We start from the raw sequence: 17,837 nt of genomic DNA on the forward strand, positions 1-17,837 counted from the left end.
AAGGGGTGGAACTGTGGGAGACAAGCCTAGCTGCAGAAAGCAGGTTGCTGAAGGTGTGCCTTTGAAGTAGATCTTGGCCCTGACCCCTTCCTCTTTCGCATTTGCATCAGAGTACATTTTCCATTCCTGGTTAGAGACTTGACTCAGGCACCCTCTATATGTTGCTGTATTCATTTTCTTAAACTCTCTTAGGGATTTGATGCCCGTGTTCAAGAGGAATGTTATCCTGTAACTTCCTGTTATTTTTTATTGGGTTTTGGAATTGGGGTATAGTGTTGGGAGAGCATTTTCCTAGAAGTTTGTTGTGTACAGCATTGATGTTAATTAATTGATTTCTGAGTTTACCATTGAAGTCTTTTGAACTGGTGACATTTTGATGGGAGGGGATTGAAATACAAATTTAATTGTGTCTTTATTATTAATTAATTTTTGAGACAGGGTTTCTCTGTATAGCCTTGGCTGTCCTGGACTCACTTTGTAGACCAGGCTGGCCTCGAAATGACAGAGATCCACTTGCCTCCTTATTTTTATTGATCTTAGAAAACTTTTGAATTGATTGAAATTCTGGGCTTTCTGTCTTCATTTCATTGAACTCTTTATGCATTGGAGTCTTTGTGCTTTCTTCTTTTTGATTGTAATTTGCTTTAATTTGCTCTTCTTTTGCTTAGGGAAGAAACTTGACGGTTATGAATCATATTCTTTTCTAATAATGTCAAGGTACTGTTAACTTGGGAGGTTGAGTGATACTTTGCTGCCTATAAATTTTAATGCGTTGTATTTTTATATGTACTATTTTGTATTTTTTCATTCGTGTCTTCTTTGACCTTTGAATAGTACATACATTTTAGTAAACATTTGATGACTGCTCTAGATTTCTTTCTGTTAATTTTAGTTCTAGTTTAATTCACATTGCTTACATGATGCTCTTCTAATGTGTTGACGCTTATTTTGTAGCCCAGAATATGGCTCATGTGGGTGAAAGTTCTAGTTCCCAGGGAAAGCACTGTGTAGTCTTTGTTGTTGGAGGGCCCTAAACTTTCACGTTCAGGTCACGACTGTATTTAGATCTTCTTATTTTTACTGATAATTGTCTATTCTATGAGTTAATGGTAGGAAAGTCTCACAATCTCAAATAATATTTCCTTTTCATGTTTCATTTTTATCGGTTTTTGCTTCTTGTACTCTGAAGCATTCTTGAGAAAGGAAGACAGCTGTGGGCCTGTAACACACACAGGCCTGATGATTCTTGATGATTGGCCTTTGTCATTTATCATCTCCTCTTCCCCTGGTTTTAGTGACCTAGCTCCTCTCTTTTTACATTCTGCAGCTTTTCCCAGTTCCTGCCAGTGGGGAAGGTGATGTTGGGTTTGCCAGACACAATTATACTTGTTATGTGACCTTTTCTCTCTGATATTAGAGACTGAGTTAAACCTTGACTAGGCCAGGCAAGTGCTCTGTCACCGACCTACACCCGTAACCCACGTCTGGTGTATCTTTAGATAAGACCCATCTCATAAGAGCTTTCTTGCCTGTAGATGGCTCTTTTATTTGGTCAAGTTCTGATTCCTGGTTACCCAAGATGTGATTGAGAGCCTGTGTCTAAATTCTGGTGACCCACCTGTAAGGAGTCTACTTTGTTTTCTCTGAAGGGAATTTCAGTGTGATATAGTTAGCACACTCATTAGACCGCTGCCGAGCTCCGCTCTGCTCATCCACCTTGCTGCTTTTGTAGTTAATTACGGTCACACACCTCACATTAGCTTTAAATAATGATTTAAATTGCAGATGCCCACAGGAGTCAGGCAGCAAGCAACATGGCTGACTAAAAATGTTACACTGTGGAGAGACAGGAAGTGAAGGGGGCTTGCTGTGTCTAAAGCTCTTGTGAACTGCCATGCCAGATGGAGGCCCAGTGCTACTAGTTTTTCAAGATTAATTTGGTAATTGAGGCCTGTTTTTATTAAGTTATAAATAATTCAGAGTTATTTAAAAAAAACCAGTGAGTCATGTAATAGTGGCGAAACAAAATATGTATATAAATTATGTTGCTGGTCGGTGGTGCTGTGGTAGCTAGGTTTTCCATAATTACTCTCAGGCACTTCTCTGCATACATCTTACCAGACTGTAGTCACACTGAAAGGGGAACAGAATGCCTCCACCCGTAGCCAGATATGACATCAGGAGAGGGTGACAGTGATATGACATTTGAAGAGGATTCTGAAGTTTATGACAGGTATTAGGGGCCATTGCTGAGTAAATGTTACCCAGGATATTTGTGCCTGGGTTTGAGGATGAACACACATACTCTGAAAGGTGACCAAGAAGAGTTTATCCACCGAGCTCCCTCCCCCTTGCTCAGCGCAGGCGTGGAAGTCCCCTGTATCATCGATGTCATCCCCCCACACACACACCCCTCTGCCTCATCTCTAGACCCGTTCTTTACATCTATGGTGGAGGAAATACTTTCTCTATTCTGGTGCCTGGCTGTGTTCTGTTTTCCCTGGAATAAGCTCGTGATTGAAGAGGTGAAGTCAGCGGGAAGGCACTAAAATAAGTCAGACCATTAAAATATAATGCCATGTGACATAGCCTGTATATTCAGTGTTTGTTGCTTCAGCAAGAAAATAAGGACGGGAAATTATGCGATAGCTGCTTCTATGTACCAACAATAAAATGTATTGTGGGAAATAGGCATAAAATGGAGATTTGGCAGTGATCCTGTACATTGATTAATGAAGGTAACCAACGTAAAACAGAACCATCTGTATTTATAAAATTAACCAGACATTAATAACCATTTAGTACAGTGTTTATGGCCAAAATTTAATTTAATTGCAATTAATACAAACATTTTTAGTTCATATAGCATTTTAAAAAACATTTTAATAATAAGTCTAAATATAATTTCATCAGTTTAAATTTAATTAAAATACAGAGAGAAAGTAATTTGTTTTTTAAAAAAATCCCAGTCTTAAAGAGTTGTAATATTTTCTCAGTTTCCTTCAGAAAATGTAGATTGAAAGTTTAATGTGCTGAAATTTATTTCCCTCCAATAGAAGTGTAGAATCTAACTTGACTAGGTGAACTGGATTTGTATTCTGTTGCACATATGATGGACGACATGTGTGAGGTCGGTGTGAATGACAAGAGCCAGCGGGCATTCTCTGAGTGTGACCTCCCTTAAAACATTTGAGCAGCAGGATGACATAGCTCCCAGGGTGCCTGTGACAAGGTCCTGTGTGCCCCGCTGACTGCGTTCTGAAGGAAGCGTTCTTCAGGAGGGCTGACCCTCAAGCAGGAGCACGTGCTCCACCGACAGCGGACATTGCTCCATTTTGAAAGCTCAGCTGGGCTGCGTGGACCAGCATCCGTTCTGAACTTCCACTGTTCTACTGTGGCAGGTTTTCTGGAAGACCTCAAGTCATTTGCATCTGGCCCTGGGCAGACGGCTGTAAATGCCCTTGGTCTCTTCTCGTGGCTGGGATAATCCTTCAGGGTTTTTTTGTTTTTTGAAAAAGGACCTCTGGCAACATCATTTTGTATGAATTGTACTTCTTGATCAGACATGATGTAGATTTCCTTTTGCTTCAAATTTTAGAATATGAATTTTTAGACTTTGAAAAGAGTAAAGAAAACTTTAACTTTTGATTTCAACTCCTCAGAGGAAACATGGTTATGTACTTTATTCCTTTCTTATTTGATTGCTGAGTCATTCAGAATTCATGAGGTGACTTTAGTTGGGGAGGGGGTGGAATGAAAGTACTAAGAAAAGATTGAGCTCTGCAAAATGCCACCAATTCAGCTCTTGAATTATGCATTTTGCATGTAAATATTGCAAATTGTAGGATGTTGTAAGTGAATTTTTAGTCTAATATTTAGCATTAAAGTTTAAATCTTTGCCTAGCATTTTAAACATGAAAATATACTTTAAAAGAAACTTGGGTTTTCAGTTGATGTTTTACAGGTTGGGTAAAAATTAAGCATTTAAAAGTGAAACACTCCTTTCTTTACCTTAAACTATTTAAGGTTTCTTTTCTTTGAAGAATCGTATGTGCTGCATCGAACATGTTAAAGAGCCCCGGGACGCACAGATCAGCGTGTTTCACCTTCTACACCCTTTGAATCTATCCAAGAGCAACTTTTATTTTTTTCTCTTCAGAAAATTAAAAAGTTGAAAAAGATGAAAAACTAAAGCAGGTCATACAACTTGTTGTGATTATTGCAGATAAAAATTAACCAGGAGAATCTCAGCACATCCCCAGAAATGTGCATGCCACTGCCAGATGGATTGCCAGGCGTGTATTCCCTGGGAACACATGGCTCTTCGCAGCTTCCCTCCCGTGAAGCCAATCAGGAAGGCCTCCTGGGCAGAACTCAAGATGGCACTGCACCCGCAGCTCATGTGTGTGTTTACGTCCCTGATCTCAGCTGCCCTTGCCCATATTCATTAAGATCAGTGATTCCCAACCTTCCTAATGCTGCGACCCTTTAACACAGCTCCTCATGGTGTGGTGACCCCCGACCATAAAATTATTTTTGTTGCTATTTCGCAACTGTGATTTTGCTTCTGTTAGGAATCATAAGGTAAATATCTGATATGCCACCGCAAGGGGGTCATGACCCACAGGTTGAGAATACCTGGTTGATGGCATGTAGGCCCATTCTGAGAGAGACAGGGGATGGGTCCTTTAATATGCCACAACTATAATTTAAAAATTATTGTCATTCTGAATGACTCTTGTGTGCTTTTTCCCCCCAGGTTAATGTATTCCTCCACATAGTCCTCCATAAAGGTAAAGATGTTTGTGGTAATGGCGAGTGTCTTAGGTGACTTCGAAAATCCTGGCCCAGAGAGAATTCTAGCGAACAGAATGTGCTGGCTAATTTTATGTCAACTTGACACAGCCTAGAGTCATCTGAGAGGAAGGGACTCCAATTGAGAAATGCTTCCTTAAGACTGGGCTGTAGGAAAGCCTGTAGAGCATTTTCCTAATTAGTGCTTGGTGTGGGATGAGTTTGCACCTTGTGGGTGGGGTCAAGCCAGTGAGCAGCACTCCATGGCCTCTGCATCAGTTCCTGCCTCCAGGTTCCTGTCCTGTTCAAGTTCCTGTCCTGCCTTCCTCCAATCATCACTGGATCTAGACTGAACTATGACCTAGAAATGTAAGCCAAATAAACCCTTTTCCTATCCAACTTGCCTTTTGGATCATGGTGTTTCATGATATCAAGAGTAACACAAACTAGCTAAAGAATATCAGCCTTTTTCTGTGAACTGCTTTTGTGTGAAGCAGAGAAGAAGAGCCGAGTTTTCATTGCTCAGTAATGACTCAGTTTGTAACAGACTATCCCCTACTCTACTACAGGGACAGTATTGCCATAAGCTGTGTTCTAGGACATGCCCTGTGGCAGATTTGGCACAGGAGAAAACACACTCTACTGAAAGTTAGACGGCATAGTTCCTGATTTTGAGACCGCTCACCTTGGGCCATCATATTTACATGTAGGATTGAAGACAGTGGATTAAATGAGTATAACACTGTGTTTATCAAGTTCCTATCCTGTGTTTCCATAGACCTTATAGCATATGTGTGAACTCAGGCTAAACAACCACACTAATGAAAACACTACCTGTGTGGACACTGTTTATGCTGCTGTGAGTAAGGCTTGACTTTAGCCAAGAGATCAGGAGAAGGGAGATTTGGGGAAAAGTAACACTTGAAGTAATGAGGAGGAGTTCCTTAGTAAGAGCTGGAATCCACCGCAAAGCATAGAGAAATGACAGAGGCCTGAACAAAGGTCCCCATTCAGGAAGGCAAGAGGAGTTTAATTGGCAAGTTTGAGCATGCTAGGTCATGGTTTACAGCAGTGGTTTTCAACCTGTGAGTTGCGACCTCTACCTGGTCACAGGGCAAATGTTTATATTACGATTTATAATGGTAGCAGAATTACAATTAGGAAGTAGCAACAAAATAATTGTTTTGTTGGGGGAGGGGTTGTCACCACAATCTGAGGGACTGTATTAAAGGGAAGGTTGAGAACCACTGGGTTAGAGGATGACTAGAAAGCAGAAGAGTTAGGATTGCTAACTGGCTTGCTTGTTCAAATTTGTGCTGTTTGAGCCATTCCCTGCCGTAAGGAATACCAGAAGGTTGTCTGGTACTGCTGAAATCTACCAAATCCTTAAAGAAGGGTTAAAATCAGTCCTTCTCTAACTGTTCTAATTTCTATAAATTAGAAAGGAAAAGAACACTATCAAACTTATTCTATAAAACCAGTATTACCTTGATACTAAAACTTGGTAAAGTTACAACAAAAAAGAAATCTATAGACCAATTTCCTTGATAAACAGATGCAATTTTTTTCAAGGAAATTATGGCAAACTGAGTTCAAGAACATATTAAGAACACATCCCATGACCAAGCTGGTTTCATTGCATGTTGGTTCAACTTATGCAAATCAATATGTTGAATCCAGACGCAAATAAATGCAAGGACAGAAATTACATGATCATCCCAAACCATGGAGAATGTATTTCACAGAGTCTGACATCGCTTCCTGATAAAAGCTTTGAAGAAACTACAAAGGAACGTACCTCAATACAGTAAGGGCTGTGCACAACAAATCTTTACCCACCATTCTACTAAATGGGTAGAAAAGCCGTATTTACTCTAAAATCTGGAATGACACAGGATGCACATTTCCTACTCTTTCTCATAAGAGTTTAAAGCCTTCACCAGAGTAATAAAGCCAAGAGAAAGCAGTAAAAGAGGCATACAGATAGGAAACAAAGACATCATGACTTTCTATGGAATTCTGATGGAAATTGCATTGAACCGATCGATAGATTGCTTTTAGCAATGTAGTCATCTCCAAAACGTTAATTCTGGTAATCCATGAGCAAGGGAGGCCCTTCTACTTCCTGTGTAGTTCATTCTCTTTCCTCAGAGGTTTAAAGGTCTCACCGTGGAGTTCTTTTGCCTCCTCTGTTAGGTTCTCAGGGAGATGAAGAGCTGGATGCTCATTAAGGCTACAGTTGCTGGTGGTGGTGTCATTTCACACATCCAGAAATCTCTGATTAGGAAGAAAGGGCAGCAGAAGACTGTCTAAGGGGGGCTGACTCCCTTTTTAGTTTAGAGCTCTAGTCTACTTTAAAGATGCCTTTTTAGCTTTTACCATTATATGTTCATGTGCATGTCTGTGTTCGGGGTACACGTGTGCAAGTGGAGGTGCCTGTGGAGGCCAGAAAAGAGTACTTGGAGGAGGTACATTGAGAGGCACAGGGACAGAAAAGGACAGAGACAGAGGGAGAGAGCGGTCAGTAAAGGGCCAGTGGAGTCACAAGAAACCTTGAGCTGTCTGACATGGGTGCCGGGACCTCCAATCCTCTGCAAGAACAGTGCTTGCTCTTACTGCTGAGCCATCTCTCCAGCCCCAGGACTCTAGAATTCTTAACCGCTCATCGGTATTGGTGATTTCAGTGGACTATAATCTCTGTGAAAAACAAAGTTTGGGGAAAAGGGGAGAATAAAGAATAGAAACAATCCTCCCAATCTTAGTGAAACCCAGGAAGCAACAACAAAAAATTCTCACAAGTTTGCCTTTTTGTTTGAGCAAGTTACAAGCTTAATTAGCTTTTCAGCCAACAAAATAATCTGTGTTTGAGTCTTAACCACATTTTAAGCATTTCTGTGGCTTCGAAAAAGGTATTTATTCTAAAGCAGTAGGTTTTGATTGGGTCAAATGTTTTTGTTTTTAAAGCTGTGTGGATTTTTTGATGCAGAAGTTACAGGAACACAGGGTTTTTTTTTTTTTTTGTTTGTTTGTGTGTGTATGTGTAGGCATTATTTTCACTCTGGTGGATAAGCTCAATAAAGGTCATAAACCCCTCCAGATCAAGCAAGCAAACAAACAAAAGCCATCCAAACAACAGCAAAACACTTTGAGCACCCATATAATCCTGCAACAGTAATCAGTCAACCAACCGACCAATCAATCAGTCTACCAATGGGCTAAGAACTGAATAAATAGTTTTAAAAATAATAAATACACCTAGCTGATAAATGTTTGAAAAAGAGGTTCTTGGCCACCAGGGAAAGGCCAATTAAAATTGCTGTGAGGGAAAAAAACCCAAAAAACAAAAAACAACAAATGCTGGTAGGAATATGGAAAAAGAAGAGCCTTTGCACAGTGCATCTGAGAATATAAACTTGTGAAGCCGCTGTGGAAGGCTGCGTGAAGGTTCTCCCCAAAGCCGGAAATGTAACTACCATCTACCGCAGCTATACCCCTCTAGGGAATATACAAGAAAGTCAGCATACTTCATAGATACTTGCACCTCCATATCTAGAGCTGTGCTTTTCACAATGGCCTGTAAATACAGCCTAGAGGTCTATCAGTAGATGAATGAAGAAAATGTGGTACATATAGACATTGGAATTGTATTTGTCTGCAAAGAAAAAAAAATGAAATCATGACATTGACAGGCAAATGGATGGAATTAGAAACCATTATGTTAAAATGAAATCAGTGAGAGTCAGACAAATAATGCATGTTATCTTTTATCTAAACTTAAAAGCACAAATATAGGTATATCTGTAGGTGTGTGTGTGTGTTGCGTGTGCATGCATGAGTGTGTGCACGTGTGTTTGTTTGAGCATGAATAACATGTAGTTCCTGAAACTACAAAGGTGACTGCGGAGGGGAAGAAGACGGTAATGGAAAACACATGTCATGAAAGTGTGGAGCAGAGGGGAAGGAGTCCATGGGGAAAGGCAGGGAACCAGCCAGAGTGGGTCAAAGTACACAGGGGAGGGAATTCAGGGAGGGGGATGAGTAAGAACAAAGTATAATGACACATGAATGAAAATGCCATAATAAAACACACTATTTTGTATACAGACCTAAAAATGAACGAAGAAGTCTTAAAAAGGAGCCTGGCACAGGAGGGCTCACTTTCGTGTGTCCAGGAGGTGACGACAGTAAGATTTGCATTTGAGAGAGACTTTTGGAAGCCATTGGTGTGTAGATGAGAATCCAGTTCAAGACTGTAAGATTGCAGGGAAAGTGTGGCTATCAGGAAATCCTTTGAGGCACAGGAACACTTGAAAGCCCCGTGGCAAGGAGTGAAACTGCTCCAAGACCGAGAAACACTCAAGAAAGGCTGGGGTGGGTGTGGGTATGGGAGGGGGGAGGTGTACAACACGAGACACAGTCACTCAAGCTGTCCCCCTGCGGCTGAGGAGAGGTGGATTTCGACAGAGAAATCTCTGGCAGATGCCCTTGAGGGTGCAAGAGAGATTACAAAGACTGAGCGGCCACAAGGTCTCTGGGAAGCTGGAGGAGTTACTTTTAGAAGTGGGGCAGGAGTGGATCAAAGACCTAGGGAAAGAGCAGTCCTTAGAGAGCCAGGGTAGAGAGCTCTTCAAAAGGAGTCACAGGAAGAGCCTGAAGCAGCAGATCCTGGGAGTTGGGGGTGGGTGAGTGGGTGGGAAGGCTGCCTTGCAGGAAGGGAGGGATTGTTTTGAAATGGAACGACTTTGAGTAACTGGAGAATGTTTCATTGCTGCTGGGGAGTGTCGGTGGGGAGAGAGGTCTTGAAGCTATGAGGAAGTCTGTGACATGGTTACTAAGGGGACCAAAGGGATAGGATTCAAAGTTCACAGGAGGTGGGGGGTGGTCCTAAATAAGCTTCTCTAACAGGAGAGAGGGAGGTGAGGCAGCTGGAGCTCAGTTGTAGGTTTACAGTCAGGCAACTGAGGAGGTTTCCATCTAATGGACTTCTGTAAAAGCCTGTTATAGTTTAAAATTTTGTGATTGCTTAATGCTGTGGTAATAAACATTCATGAGGCATTTTAGTGTTTGTTTTCTATAGCGAAACTGCCTGCATTGAGCCCAGAGTGTACATTTTCTAACCCAATGGTCATGTGACTTTTAACTGGTCTTTATTTTTTTCTCTGAACTTCTACTTTCTCTTTTTTTTTTGGGGGGGGGGAGAGACAAATTTTATTAGAACAAGCAGCTCATTCCCATCAAGGGGATGGGAAGGGCCTCAGAGGTGGGTGCCCTCTCTTGATTCTTACACAATTAAATGAGTCTGCCTACACAGTCTTGACTGCAGGCTTGGGTGGTCAGCATGCTCCATTGCATAACCAGCGAGGACAGGCATAACGGTGGCCGCCATCTCTTTGGTACTCATCCCACCCTGTGGGGGAGGGCGATAACACAAGCCCCTTGTGTAAGGAAGCACCAGGTTTCAGGGAGTCTGTGATCTGTTTGGTGCTCCACAGGTGATTAGAAGCAGGAGCTAGGTGTCCGGTCAGAACATCTAGCTCACCTGCCCCTTGGCAGGCTGTGGCAGCTGACTGTCTAGACTGTTTATTCTGTAGCTGTGCCGAAGTGTGAGATCCAAGAATTAGATCATGTGAAAATGTAAAGTAAACACAAAGACTGCTGCAGGGGCTTTCTCCTGCCAGCAGGCTCCTCTTCCCTGCTCCATCCCTGCCCCAGCCATACCCTATTCCCACCCTATCCCTGCCCCATCCCTTACCCCTCCCTGCTACCTCCCTGTTAAAATCAAGTGAGTTTTAGCTTGATTTGAGGATGGATGATTTATTTGAGGATGGATGATGAGCGTCGCCTTGCACAGCTTAGCGGGGTAGGTGCACTGGCACAGTCTGAAAGCTCCGATGGTGGCGTGCCTGTGGCTCTTCATTTTCTTCTGTGAGGAAGGGTCTTGCCCAGGCTGTCTGTATTTCACAGGCTTCTGCTATGCCCTCCCCACTCTGGGATAATAGGACTTTGTCATCACACTTGGCTCCTCCCCTCTCTGTCCCTCCCTACCCCTCTTGCTTCTGTTCTTTCCAGGCAGGGTATCACTGCAGTTCAAGCTGGCCTCAGACTTGAACTCCTCCTACGTGCACAGCTGTACACTGCCCAGCCCACTCTCAGCATTAACCCTGACAGTTTCCAGCGGCATTTATGGTAGCAGGTCATTGTGATGTACATGCTTTTCATAGCCTATGTCTGTCCTATGAGGTAACTATATATTCACTACCTTCAGTTTGCCCCAAACCTATCCTTTTCCTTGTCTTAACTGCCGAGTTTCTTTGAGCTTTCTAAAACTGCAGAGCTTTCCCTATGATTTTCTAACTGAAGGACTTTTCATGCTGTTATCTGGTGCTTTAAATTCAGCCGCAGGTGGCTTGTTTTATGAAACATTTTATACTGAAAATGTCACTCTGGAGAACATCATTGGCCCATGCGAGGAGCGAGCAGGTCTGTGGAGGAAGATATTATCCATGCTTTAAAAAAGCAATTGTAATAACAAGATCTCATTGTCTTGCTTTTTTTAGGGGGGAGGGATTAAGATAAGATCATTGCCATATAAAAAGATGCTACCATGAACTTAGTGTCCTCTCCATGATTTAGACAAATTGTTTTGAGGGTCTTTGTGACCTGTTGAATCTGCTTTTATTTTCACACTGTTCTACAATGCAAGGCGGTGGGGCTGGCCTTGTTGGTAGAGAAAAAGGACAGTTGTTTTGATTTCTGGAGAGTTGGTTCTGATCCCTCCTTTTGTATTTTAATTTTTTACAGCGTTATTACAGTTTCCATTCTGTCAATTCACTCCTTTAAAGTTTAACATGTATTGATCTCTACTAAATGTATACAACTGTATAACTATGGCAACAATCTAAAAAATCCCAGAGTCCCTCCTGAGCTTGCCTATACTTCCCCTGATGGTCCCCTCCAGGCCCACACAGCCTGCAGGCTGCTTCAGGTCTGGTTAGAGTTGAGCTTTCCATACATTTCTTTCATAGGAGACAATATGCTGTGCAGTATTTTAGTTCTGGCTTCATTTTCTTGTTGCAACATGTATTGGCAGTTTGGCCTGCCTTTCTGAACAGCATTACTCGTTCATGTTTACCACGTTTGGGTCACTTATTTATGTTTGGTGGCATAATATGAAAAATATTGCTCTCTGTATTTATGAACATGTATTTGTATAATATGTTTCCATTTTGTTGAGTTAGAGTTTTAAAATACGGCATTAAGTTATAATACGCTTAGGTATAATTTTTTAAGAAACTGAAACTATTTTCCAAGGAGCTGGTGCCATTTTGTATTCTTACAAGCAATATGCGAGTCCTCTCTTTTCTAAGCACTTGGTATGGTTTTGATGTTGGCCAATCCAGTAGTTGTGCACTGTTGTGTTATGGTTTAAATATTGTCATCATCACTGTTCTTTTGTTGTGAAAAGGTATCATGACCATAGAACTCTTATTAAAGAAAGCATTTAGTTGGGGGTATCGCTTACAGTTTCAAAGGGTCAGTCCATTATCATCATGGCATGGTGGCGAGCATTGCTCTAGAACAGCAGCTGAGAGCTACATTCTGATCTCCAAGCAGAGAGGCAACGGGGTGGGATTGGATAGGGGGAAACTGGGCCTGGCTTGGGGTTTTGAAACTTCAAAGCCCACCCCAGCAATGACACATTTCCTTCAACGAGGCCACAACTACTCAAACAAAGCCACAGCCCCGATCCTTCCCAAATAGTGCCACTCTCTGGTGCCCAAGAACTCAAATATTTGAACCTGTGGGGGCCATTCTTATTCAGACCAGCATAGATGTGTAGATCCCTTTAACACTGGATTACATTTTAAATCGAATTATCATGGGTCTTTATATATTTTGGATATGATCTCTATAAAATATGATTTCTAATATTTCGCTCACGCTATATCTTGAACTTTGTATTTTCTTAATTTGTTAGAAGCAAAAAAGGTTTTTGAAGTTCTTGATTTAATTCTGATAAACTGTGTGTCCGCACGTGTGTGTGTGTGTGTGTGTGTGTGTGAGTGTGTGTGAGTGTGTGTGTGCACGCATCTATATGCACATGTGAGCACAGGTGCTGGAAGAGAACAGAAGAAGGAACTGGATGCCTGGCACTGGAGTTATATGCCCTCATGCCAAACTTCTACACATAGGTACTGAGAACCCAACCAAGGTCTTTCACAAGAGCAATGTGTGTGGCTGAGACCACTGAGCTATCTCTCCAACGCCAAGACTTTTAACTTTAATGAGCTCTGTTTTACTATCTTGTTTTCATTCATAACATTCGCAGTGTTAGTACTACTTTAAGATCCCTCTGACTAGACCAAAGTAACTTTAATTTTTTTTCTGTATTTATTTGTAGATGGATTATAAGTTTAGCATTTTTATTTAAGCTTGGAATGTTTCCAAGCTTATTGTGTATGAGGTATGGGTTCAAATTCTGTCTTAGTCCCTTTTATCTACATAGTATTGCCATATTGTCCCAGTACCATTTGGTGGGGGAAGCAAGCCTGCTGCTTTCTTGTTTTGTTTGCATCCTGTTGAAAAGTGCCTGGCCATGAGCACCAGGTACCCCCAGTCAGGTGCAATTTGTTTACAAGTCACTTCTCATACTAACTCTAAACTGTCTTGATTGTTATAGCTCTATAGAAAAATTTGAAATCAGATAGTATAAACCCTATTTCGAAAAAATTTATTTTTGTTTTATGTACTGCTTGAGTGTGTTACCTACATGTTGTGTTTGAAATATGTGTGTGCAGTGCTTTCAGAGCCCAGAAGAGTGTTGGAACCATGAGACTGGAGTTCACAGGGGTCCTGAGCTGCGACGTGGCAATCAAACCAGGCTCTTCTGCAAAGCAGCCATTGCTCTTAACTGCTGAGCCATCTCTCGATTCATTGACTATTATTATTTTTTATTATGTTTTTTAGATTTCTTTTGAGTCTCTGTGATTCTTCTGTTTTCATGTGTTAAAATTAATTCATTCCCATGTACTTGAAAAGAGCCTGGTAGGGGTTTGATTGGATTTGTTCTGAATTTTATCAGTTTGTGGAGAATTAATTGACCTCTTATTAACATTGAATCTTCCAGCTCATGAATACTGAAGTATATTCTCATTTATTTGAGCTGATTACTTCTTTTATTAATGTCTTTTATGGTTTTTTTTAGCACAAAGATGTGCACATACATTGTTAGATTAACAGATAAGCACTAAGGTTTGCGGTGTGGATGCTTCAAAAATTCATTTCATATCGTGTCTTTTGTCAAGATTTATCAACTTCTGCTCAAACTCTGACATAGTGTATTGAATCTGCCCAAATACTGTGCTATTGCCCTATAAAAGAGAATATATGGTCTCTAACATTTTAAAATTGCTTTCCAAGACATGAAGGGACAAGCCACGTTTCTTAGTTTGGCTCAGTGACTGGTGAGTCCTTCCCTGGTTGGACTGGCCTGTCTTGTGTTGGCAGGTGCAGGTTGGTTGTAATGTCATGCTGTGATACCCGCAGAGCTTCCAGGAAAGGACAAGCCATATGGAATCAAACTGTCCCTTTCTCTACAGGTGCCGCAGTGTCCCTCGAAGTGTCAGAGAGCCCTGGCAGTGTCCAGGTGGCCCGGGGCCAGACAGCGGTCCTGCCGTGCGCCTTCTCCACCAGTGCTGCCCTCATTAACCTCAATGTCATTTGGATGGTCATTCCTCTCTCCAACGCAAACCAGCCTGAGCAGGTACTTCTGTTATGCCTCTAAAACTGGATCTTCGCCAAAGAGATGGCGAGGGGAGCCTTTGATCTCCAGAGTAAGGCGACCCGGTCAGTGTGCCCTCTCCTGTCGCATTATTAGTAAATACTCTGATTTACTAATAAAATGAGGCTGTCCTCATTTTACAAGGATGTCATCATTATCATTGTTATCACTCTCACCACCAGTTGCTAACGGGGTTCTTCTGAGGGCTTTGTGCAGGACCTTGAAGTGTTAAAAAGAAGATACTACCGAGAGGCAAATACTAAGACAGAGAAGGCTAGGTCTATTTTTTCAGGACATATGCGACTTAGAATGTTCTCTCTAAAGAGACTGATGATGGAAGAAGTCCTAGGAAGCAGTTTGCTCTGCTGAGTTATGTGTGCATCTTAACACAGTAGGCTTACTAGCCAACATGCATCTAAACACAGTAGGCTAACCATCCAGTTCAAACTCTCATACCAATGAGAATGCACCACACAGAAGAACGCACATGAAAACAACAGCTAACCCCAGAAATCTGTATTAGTTATAGAAAATAAATTAATAATCTCAGACATAATTAACAAATTGTGATAAGCATCACAGTTTTATTTACAAAGATGATATCTATTTTCTGAAGCTCTTCAGATTCTATTTTAATAGCATATTAAGTGAAGTAAATGGTATGGTACAAAATCCAATAGAAACTTTAAAAAATTTATTAATTTTTAACTTATGATTTGAAAATTGCATACATGGATACAATGTCTTCAAACCATTGGACTTTTGCAGTAGATTAAGCTTTTGGGGTCATTTTAAACATCAGTGATAGGGCCTAAAGATGTTTTTAAAAGGACTGAGTAAGGTTTCTCATACACGCACAGGAAGATCCTCATTTTCAGCTCATAGGGCTTTTTGCTATATTGTATGTTAAGTCTCCTCCCAAGATAGTTAAGTCCGATAACAGCAATCGGCAAAAATAGTAGTTCATGGACTTGTGACACTTCTTTTATGACTGGTATTCGGTATGGTGAGTGATCTGTCATTCTGTGGCCTAACCGTATGGGAACAGCAAAGCAGATGCCTTCTGAATTTTCATCTCACAGTTAGCTTTTTACTGGTGGAAATATTTATGTGTTGATAGTCTAGTAGCACTGTAAGACCTGGGGTCTCACAGCTCAGGAGTTCAAGATCGCGCCCTTCCCAGAAACTCCCCCAGACCAAGACTCATTGCAAAAGCAAGAGGTTTATTAACCATTGCGCAATGGGGCCACCCCTGCCGGTCAGCAAAGAGTGGTACCCAGAGACAAAGGCCTTTAGGTTTTTAAAAGAAAAATTGCAGGAGATTTGAAGTTGCAGTCTTGGCAATTTAGGATTGGATGAGGAAGCTATAAAGTAAGATAATTGGTTAGTCTTAGGTGCTCAAGCTTGGCCAGTCCTGCCAAGTGTGGATGCAGCTGCAATTGAAGGTGGGGGTGGTTAGCTCATCCTTGAAGATTAGGGGCTGCGGACTTTTGGCTGGAGGTCAAAAGCTACTCAGAACAAGTCTGGGTTCATTGCTAAGAAACACTATCTCAAAGACAAGGGTCTGGTCCTTCTTTTTGCTGAGTGAAGGTCATTGCTTGCTTGCCCTTTTTTCTTTTTTTTTTTTTGTCCTCACAGATAGGTTCACATTTTTCCATTCTCTGGAAAGGTACTAAGAGGCTTTAGCTTAACCTGAACCTAAAACTCAAAACTATAGGCTTTAGAAGACATACAGGTTACAAAGTTAGTCTAACCCTTTCAGCACTAAAGACATTTCTGATAAACTAAGGAAGGAAAAGAGATATTCTAATTTTGTGTGGGATAATTTAGAGCCCTAAGATGCTCATACATGGGGCACCCACAAAAAGTTGCTAAGAACCCTGAGAAATTAAAGATTCCATTTTGTTGTTGTTGCTGCTGTCGCAGGAACATTTGGTTTTCTCTGCTAGGTATGTGCCAAGGAGGGGCTACCAGGCCCAGTTTAGTTATGTGTTGCTCCCTTTTGCAGGTCATTCTCTATCAGGGTGGACAGATGTTTGATGGTGCCCCCAGGTTCCACGGGAGGGTAGGATTTACAGGCACCATGCCCGCTACCAACGTCTCCATCTTCATCAATAACACACAGCTGTCAGACACAGGCACCTACCAGTGCTTGGTGAATAACCTTCCAGACAGAGGGGGCAGGAACATTGGGGTTGCTGGCCTCACGGTGTTAGGTAAGTGACAGACAAGTCCCACTACCCTGGGCTTCACTTACAGGTCTACTCTAAAGCATGCTTATGTCCTTCTGTGCTCCATCCCCACCAGTGTGGATGTAGCATAGTAGAGCTCCTTGCCCTGGGATCTCTTCACTCCCTTTGTGTTGGAGTAAATCATCACATACACACACACCCTTTGGTGTTGCATTGGTGATTTTGGTATCCTTGTTACTTATGTCCTTGTCAGTCTTTAATGAGTATCAACTGTTTTGGATTTAGAAACAACCCCCACCTTACTGTTAGCTCTCTCTAATTTGAGCCTCACTTACGGAGCCACTATAAAGTGTGCCCACCTGGTCTTTGTGAAATACCAGGACACCTCACTAGGGAGGGTTTTGTTAGAGGAAGCTTGTTGGGGTCAATTTCTGCTCGAGAAGTGGGGTTGAATGTGTCTTTTCAGCAACGCCTTTAAAGGTGGTGTGTTGACCTGAAAGGTCTTAAGAACCCTTCTCTAGAGGGAACATTCAGCCAACTCTTAGATACCTTAAAATGTAACCAAAAGCCAAGGCTGCTTTTGTAGATTTGCTCCCTGCCTGTGGCACCTGCAGGCCTTGTGCCCATCCCCGTCCTGGGGGGTCGAGCTTGATTGCCTCCTGTCTTCCCCCACGAGGTTGTCTCCCCCGAAGTTCCCCAGTGAGGAGCGTCCCTGTGTCGTCGGTCGGCTCACAGTAAAAGCGAACCTGTGTTACCCATTCTTCCCAGTGCCCCCTTCCGCTCCAAACTGCCAAATCCAAGGATCCCAGGACATCGGCAGCGACGTCATCCTCCTGTGTAGCTCCGAGGAAGGTATCCCTCGGCCCACTTACCTTTGGGAGAAATTAGATACCACGCTGAAGCTACCTCCAACAGCCACTCAGGGTACGTACAGTGCCACGGAACCCCTTTGATGGGTGCTTGGGGAAAGTAATGAACTTTGGTAGTCTCTAACTACAGAGAACATCGGGCATTCAGCTTCAAGGTGAACGTGATATTTTCTTTCTCTTCCCCTACCACTTTTAAGAAAT

The 17,837-nt window shown here is 42.0% G+C and overlaps 1 protein-coding gene across 1 annotated transcript in view; it reads left to right on the forward strand.

The window, feature by feature from the left end:
* The window catches only part of Igsf11 (immunoglobulin superfamily member 11), a 125,946-nt gene that overhangs the window by 93,017 nt on the left and 15,092 nt on the right, over positions 1 to 17,837 (forward strand). The window contains exons 2-4 of the mRNA XM_055625202.1: positions 14,394 to 14,557; positions 16,584 to 16,791; positions 17,536 to 17,691. Coding sequence (XP_055481177.1) covers positions 14,394 to 14,557; positions 16,584 to 16,791; positions 17,536 to 17,691 — 528 coding nt within the window. The remainder of the gene's footprint in view (positions 1 to 14,393; positions 14,558 to 16,583; positions 16,792 to 17,535; positions 17,692 to 17,837) is intronic.

This window comes from Psammomys obesus, unplaced genomic scaffold, assembly GCF_907164565.1.
Source record: "Psammomys obesus unplaced genomic scaffold, mPsaObe1.curated_primary_1811, whole genome shotgun sequence".
NCBI lineage: Eukaryota > Metazoa > Chordata > Mammalia > Rodentia > Muridae > Psammomys > Psammomys obesus.